This window comes from Pyrus communis, chromosome 4 (genome assembly GCF_963583255.1).
Source record: "Pyrus communis chromosome 4, drPyrComm1.1, whole genome shotgun sequence".
NCBI classification, from domain to species: domain Eukaryota; kingdom Viridiplantae; phylum Streptophyta; class Magnoliopsida; order Rosales; family Rosaceae; genus Pyrus; species Pyrus communis.
In genome coordinates this window covers 19,999,339-20,007,251 of record NC_084806.1, presented here as the reverse complement: position 1 = coordinate 20,007,251, position 7,913 = coordinate 19,999,339, and the positions used below count along the sequence as shown (strand labels likewise).

General features: G+C 36.4%; 1 protein-coding gene across 1 annotated transcript; it reads left to right on the top strand.

Moving 5' to 3' along the window:
* The first annotated feature begins 5,171 nt into the window (after positions 1–5,171).
* LOC137730770 (large ribosomal subunit protein P3y-like) lies at positions 5,172–6,616 on the top strand. Its single transcript, XM_068469728.1, has 2 exons — positions 5,172–5,463; positions 6,278–6,616. Exons 1-2 carry the CDS (start codon positions 5,266–5,268, stop codon positions 6,446–6,448), a joined length of 369 nt encoding a protein of 122 aa, XP_068325829.1. The 5' UTR covers positions 5,172–5,265; the 3' UTR covers positions 6,449–6,616.
* Positions 6,617–7,913: the final 1,297 nt, after the last annotated feature.

The window sequence follows — 7,913 nt, the reverse complement described above, 5'->3', positions numbered from 1 at the left end:
TATCCTAAAAATGTCACTCTCCCAACTGGCATAATTACACCCTTTTACGTTTCATTTCAGGTAACGCAGTCATCGCACTCTAATTCTCTTACCCACTACTCAAGTTTTATACTTGCTTCCTAACTTGACCATTGCGGAGCCTTTGGTCAGTATACCCACCCAACCTTCCCCTACTAGTCTTAAGCTTACTCATGATTGTTTGCTATTTTAAAAGTTACACAGATTTGTGCGTGTTCACAACCAACAACAGTGCACGAATTTGGTTCTAACACTTACCTCAACTGTGTAATATCTTTTGGGACTTGGGTTCTAATCAAGCAATGACATGACTTAGGTTTTGATTGAACCTCATTGTTTATCAATTTGTTAATTAACCAGATCGGGAGTAATCGCTTTCGATAGTGACTACCTAGCTCATCTCACCCCCCGCGAATTGTGTGTCGAAGGCTATTTGGGTGAGTTTATTAGCATCATTACTCTGGATTCGTGAGATGTGTTTTCACATGATGCCAGAGAACGTGTCAGCAAAATAGGTGGTGACCATGTGATAAAGAGCCAACGTGCAACTTATGCAACAAAAAGTGCCCTTGATCTGGTTAATCACAACCTTCAAGTTTCATAACACCAAAATTCTAGTTACTTTTAGGCCATGCACCATTCCAAGACTAATTACCAATGCTTCATACTCGGCCTGGTTATTGGTACAGTCAAAGTCGAATTTAAAAGCGAACAACCAGCGCTATCATTTTGGCAACTGAATAACTATACCAACACCGGTGGACGTTATGGTACTTAACCGATTGAAATACATGGTCCAAAAATTATCTTGCATGTGAAGAAGTTAAGGTTCCACCATAAAACCAATTGGCAATATGGGGAGTAGCCTAACCTCTTATAAGCCTATGCAAGGTCCCTCTTCCCATCAATTGGGACTCATGTGTGGTGGATTTTCGAGCCTAACATGTGGATAACACAACGGGGTGATGTAGAGCACATGTGACCGTTTGGCTTCACACGAGGGACAACCTGCTCTGATACCATGAAGAAGTTGAGGTTTCACCATAAAACTAATTGGCAATATGAGGAGTAGCCCAACCTCTTATAAGCCCATGCAAAGTCTTTCTTCCCATCAATGTGGGACTCATTCTCAACACAACCATGTCGATCTCAATGTCTTCGCCCCAGAACCTATATAGAAAATGATGTTGTGCCAAGAAATCAACCAAAGCCTGCCCCTTTACAGCCTTTTGAGGAACATATTGAATAGTGAATTCAAATGAAGCAATTGCCCATTTTCCAATTCGGCCTTTGACTATAGGCCGAGTGAGCATGTAACAAATAATGTCGATATGGGCGATGACTTGAGTGATTGAGGGTAATGTACAATGTTGTAGCTTAGACGCCACAAAGAACAAGGCCGAGCATAATTTTTCCACGATCGTGCAGTTAATTTCAGCCGAATTGAGATTGCAACTAAAGTAAAACATAGCTTGCTCGCAACTACTTTCGTTATCTTGAGCCAGAAGATAACTAATGGATTTTTTGACAACTAAGAGATAAAGTTTCAAAGGCTTTCCTAGTTGGGGTGGCATCAAAACTGTTGAGACAGTCAATGGATTTTTCATTATACTAATGCTCGACTCGCCATCCAAAAGTGTCGTTGTCTTTGAGCTTGAGCAATGTTGAGAAAGCCTTCATTTCTTCTGGCTGAATTCAAGATGCATTGGTGAAGAAAGTTAATTTTTCCGAGCAAACATTGGAGTTGTTTCTTAGTTACCATTGAGGGAGCATCAATAATTACACGAGGCTTATTCTTATCAACCTCGAGCCCACAACAATGAACTAAGAAACCTAAAAAGTTATTAGTCGAGACCCCAAAAGAAACCTAAAAAGTTGTAGACATGTAAATTTCGGTGAAATAAATACTCACCAACACATTACAATGTCGATGTGCTAAGGCTTACGTAGCATGTTTTGTATCTGACAAATCGTGCAGATAACACATGACCCATCAAAACTAGACAAGTCATCAAAGGAGACACGCATTGATATTTGGTGAAAATTAATTTAAGAAATTATCTTTATTAATTCTTAAATTAATTTTAATTTAAATCAAACATATCCACTTATTTATATTAACAAATGAAATGCCAAATCGGGAAAGATTGGTCAAATTACCAAATTAAGGATGAAATGTAATTCATTTATTTGATGAAAATAAATATCATTTGATTAAATTCAAGATTATTTGATGAAATCAAATCAAGTTTGGGTTCTTTCGTCAATTAATCAAGTCTAAATTAAAGACTAAATCCAACCTCAATCAAGATTTAGAGAGCCCATAAATACGAGGCTCCAAGACCAAGAAAGATCCTCACTCTCAGACGCTCAAACTCCCGAACACTTCATACACACTCAGAAGACTCACAAAGCTCATTGCATTCTTCACCACGCCTCGAGCCAAACTCTTGTAGCGTTCATTGGTTCGAGAACAAGTCACTACGACTCTCGGATCAACCACCCTAAGCATACACTTCGCAACTCCAGAAATCAACTTAGAGGATTAATATTTTGTAATCAAAGATTGTAACCCTAATTCTTCATTAATGCATTATTTTGTACACTTGTTCTTGTTTCGATGTTTGCAGGAATTTCATGTTTACATTTTCCCCTTAGAATTAGTTCCCAACAGTCCCTCATCAGAAGTTACTATTATAATGTGGCCAATGGCAGAATGAAGACTCATATGAATTTTTCTTCCGTTCACTTCCTCGTGGGATGATGCAACTCATATGTTTTTCAATTAAAATAACATATCATTTAGTTTCTATATTATTTTATAAATATTATACTTCTGCACAACATTGATTTAAACTTTTTATGTATTCACAAAATACATTTACAACGATGTTTTCCAATAGACATTGATAATTAGAATATTCAATGCTTATTGCATATGAATCAACAAGTCAAGGTCATGCTAAGTGAATTTCCATATAAATTAAGGACTAGTTAGGTATTATAATACATTTTAAACAAAAATTGTTTTTGTTTTACTATGAGAATAAACAATTGTAAAATAAAGTTGTTAAGTGTTTGTAAAAGTGTTTTAACAAAGGCAGAATGTCTAAGTGTTTGATAAACTTTTATACAAATTATAGTGAATATGTTAAATGACTAAAAACAATACAATATTTAATGTGATATAATCATTGTCAAAGACATAATGTATTGGTAAAGATTGTAATTTTGAAAAATATGTGGGGGGTGTACTTGTGTTGACCCTAAAAAAACTACTAAACCCACGTGGCTCGCATGATGAATAGCTAATAAGTGTCATTCGGTTGAATGCAGGGCGTGCTAACTCGTTGGTTAAGCTCGGTCGGGGAGTGAATGAATGTTGATGTGGCGTTCGGTGCATTGATGACTTCTAAATCTTGCGACTGCAGCTGAGGAATGAACACGTCTTAACCTTCAGGTTCTAGAGCCTAAAGACAAGGCTGGTAGTACTATGAAGTTCAGTAAATAATCGACTTTTAGTGTACCGAATGTTGTAACCTAATAACACCCTATCTCGCCGAAAGGTTAATGAGATTACCTCTTCCAATAATGATTCAAAGATTCCTTGCTGACCAAAACTTAGATAGATAACTAGTCGGTCTCGAAGCAGTGATGTTTATCCAAACTGAAGGTGCTCCTTGATCGCTTGATTCTACAACTCCAGTAGTATTTATCCAAACTGAAAATATCGTTGGTTGCCTTCATATTGCTATTTATCCAAACTGAAGATGTGTTGGTGGAAAAAAGGGTAAAATAAAAATCTCAAGATATCTGAGAAGTTTCCCGTAGAGCGAGAGTTTGCGCAGGCCAGATTTGTGTGTTAATTTGAAGGGTCTTAAATGATGCATTCCTTTCTCTATTTATAGTGATAATTTCCCACATGGCCAAAGTAGAATCCCAGTTGGATTATAACACCTTGATCTCTCCTTTATCCATTATGAATAAATTTTGGCCAATCCTAGCATCTTAGAACTATGAATCTAGCCTTATTATCCTCCATATTCAATCCTTGATTGCCAGTAGATGCTCCTTGATTTGATGCATCATCAACATTTGAAGGCTCCTCATTGTATCAAGACTCAGCCAAAGCTCTATCCAGGTTTACAATGAAATCAACTCCTAGTGGGACTTAGCCAACCTTCTTTGGGCTAGGCTTTATTTGGGAATATCCCAAGGCATTTGGGCTTTTCTTCTGGGTCAAGCCCATGACTGCTCTCAGCTCAAAATTGTTAATTTGGGTCCAAACAACTTGCCATTTGAAAATTTTATTAAATGGGCATTGATTACTATGCTTTGAAACAAAACCCTTCTTCTGTTTTCCTATTCTTTTTTGTTTTTTTGTCATTGACAACAGTTCTTTCTTTTAAAAAACACTTTTTTTTTTCTTTTTTTTATTTATTTTTTTTTTTTTAACCAAACATATTTGATGTTCCAAATTTTTTAATAAGCTGCTTTTTTATAAAGGCATATTTGTCGATTTGCCACTCGAACTTGTATTGAGATGTCAATTCCCCCTGAACTTTAATTTTAGCCGATTACCCCTTGAACTTTTCTAATTAGTCAATTTACCCCTCGAACTTTAATTTTAGCCAATTACCCCTTGAACTTTTATAAATAGTCAATTCCCCTTATGCTATATTTTAAACTTTTTATCCAATTTTCCATTCATTTTGATCATGCGGACAACACATGACAATTGTGTGAGGGTAAAAGCATGAAAAATTGGATGATGATTTTTAAAATCTAACACTAAAGTTAAAGTTCAAGGGGAAATTGACTATTTGTAAAATTTTAGAGGGGTAATGGGTAATGTTAAAGTTCAGAGGAATTGACGAATTACAAAAATTTAAAGAGATAATTAGCCAAAATTAAAGCTCACGAAGAAAATTAGTAACTCTATACAAATTTGATAGCAAACCGACAAATACTTTTATTTTAAAAGCACTACAATCTCAAACTTGCCTATAGGCTGATAAATCAGATCCGTTACGGGTCGAACCACAACCAATAAAAAAGTAGAAATGGAATTGTGAAAGATGATAGGGTTAAATTTGTCTTTGAATGTCAGCGGCTGCTAGGGTTTTGGCATCGTATTGTACATATAGAGCCAAACTCAGAGTAAACTGCCGTCTTGCCCGTGTCGTCTCAAAGCGCCAAAATCTACATCACTGAAACCAGCGTTAGGGTTAGTGTTATCGATTCGCCATGGGAGTGTTCACCTTCGTGTTGAGGACCTCCGGGGGAGAGTGGTGCGCCAAGCAGCAGAATGGAGACCTTGAGGCCTCCGCTCCATCCACATTCGAGCTCCAGAGGAAGCTGGTCCAGTCCGCTCTCTCTTCCGACTCCACCGGCGGTGTCCAGACCTCCTACTCTCCTGTCACTCCCACCTCAGCCGTCTTCCAGGTCTCTCTCTCTCTCTCTCTCCCCCTCCCCCTAAATCTCGTGTTGTATTATTGTTCCTAGCCTCCTATGCCTTTGATTCTAAAGTTCTGTATTTTTCTTACGGTTTTCAGTTGACTTGGAAAATTCAAATCTGGGATTTGATTTGATTTGATTTGTTGTTTATTGTTTCTTGATCTCTCTGATTTTTTTGATCTTTTAATTTGTTATTTTTTTTATCTTTTAATTTGTTATATGTTTTCCCAGAAATGTAATCGATTGTTGCAAAAGTAAAATAATAATAATGATGGAATGAACTGTAGAATTATGATTGCCCAAATCATCTGCGGACGCATTCGTTACTATGCCAAATTATATGACTTGTTTTACATGTAAAATATGCTCCACAACCCTTGTGTTTGGGTTTTTGCTTCAAATTAGTCGGAATTATGTTCGCTCAATTCGTTCATGGATGCATTCGTTACTCTGCCAAACTGTATTTTCTGTTCCACTTCACTTGTGTTAGGGTTTTTGCTTCAAACTACTCTGACTTGTGTTTGCTCAAATCGTCTGTGGTTGCTTTCGTTACTATGCCAAATTGTATGACTTGTTTTACGTGTAAAATATGATCCAATTGTTTGAGGCATCCATAATCATGAGTCGATGCTTGTATGCCTTTTTATTGCCCCTTAAGACCAGTTGTTTTAGACAAATGCTACAGCATCAAAGAACTTTGAAAACCAAGTGTGGGTGTTATAAATTGTTCATGCGTGCTAATCTCTTTTTAAGTTATTGTGTTGTGGTGCTGAATTTGTATGTTGAAACTTATTTGGTTCAGGTGATCGTTGGTGGTGGTGGTGGCGGCGGCGGTGCCTTCATTGGAGGTGGTGGTGGTGCTGTGGCTCCAGGAGGTGGTGCAGCGGCTGCTGCAGAGGCTCCCGCAGCTGAGGAGAAGAAGGAAGAGAAGGAGGAGAGCGATGATGACATGGGATTCTCTCTCTTTGATTAATCTAGTACCGAGTTACATATGTCGTAATCTTGTTCCTTTCTTCAAATTGCATGTGGTGTTGGATGTTTTTGAATTGGTTGGATGAGAGTATATGAGATCTTAAGAAATTTTTGTTAAGACAATTTGATGCACTCTTGAAGTGGTTATGTGGTTATGCTTAAAGTGGTATCCTCTGTTGGTTATGTGGTTATGTTTAAAGTGTTAACCTCTGTTTGGCTTTGTTTCTGCATTTCTCGACCGAGATTTGACATTGAAGCCTAAAACCTTCATTCGTAAGTTACGCTTGCAAAATACTAAATATGTTTGAAATTGCTAAGCATCTCCAGAGTAGATGTTAAAAAGTCAAAATCAGTAATAACATTAACAGCAAAAAAAGACAATATTAATGTTTTCTAACTAAGATGTCAATTCTTATGTGGCATGACGTTGATTGGCAACAATGCGGTTGCTTTCAAATTTAACAACAATTCCAAATCAATCACAATTTTGAAAATAAATAAAGTAATAAATAATAGTTTAAATTAACATATCGGATTGAAAACAGAACTTTAAATATGATAAAAGTGCTACATAGACTCTTAAATTTAAATTCTATGTTTAAAATTTGATCTCCTTTGAAAATGCTTGGAAGGTATATAATTTGGACAACGAAAATATAAGGCGCTTCCAAAAAGTAGAAAATTGACCATCATGTAATCTAATGGTTCTATGATTTTTTTATTTGGGTAATCATTTACAAATAATTTGAGTAATCTTTTAAAAATAATCTGAGAGAGAGAGAGAGGTTTAAATGCTGGTAACATGGCAAACAGTGGAGTTGTCAAAGGAGCAATTACAAGTGACGGCATTCTCAAATCCTTGAGTTGCGTTTGGATCACTTCATGGAAGTTGGTCGCTGCATGGATCTGCATCTCAACTGAAATCCCAGTCCGTATTCCCCAGTGCCTTTGCTATGTCAGCTAAAGCTTGCACTACAAAAATGATAAAATGGAGCATACACACACACACACACACACACACACACATATATATATATATATACATATAGTCAAAATATACATATTTATGCAACTGGTACTATATATAGATAGATGTTGCACCATAGAAAAAAAAAATTAATATGTAATCAAGAACAGTGAATCATGAATCCAAAGATGACATATTATTTTAAGTTTTTCCATTAAAACGTTTACAAAGTTAAAGGATGAAACAAATTAAGGTGATTAATAAGGAAGAAGTAATTGACATGTAAATATTAAGGTTAAATGTACTACGTACCTGCATCTTGCGGCAATCGAGCAGCTCCGAAAGCAAAGGTTGCAAAGGAAGAACATATTCATCATTATTTTCTTAAGAAACTTTCGCATCTGAAGAAGAAACTCAGATGAGTGTTTTAAAGGCACAGTAAACAGAAAGATGGGAGGGAGTAGACCTGCAAGGACTTGAACAGAAGTCAAGTTCTACT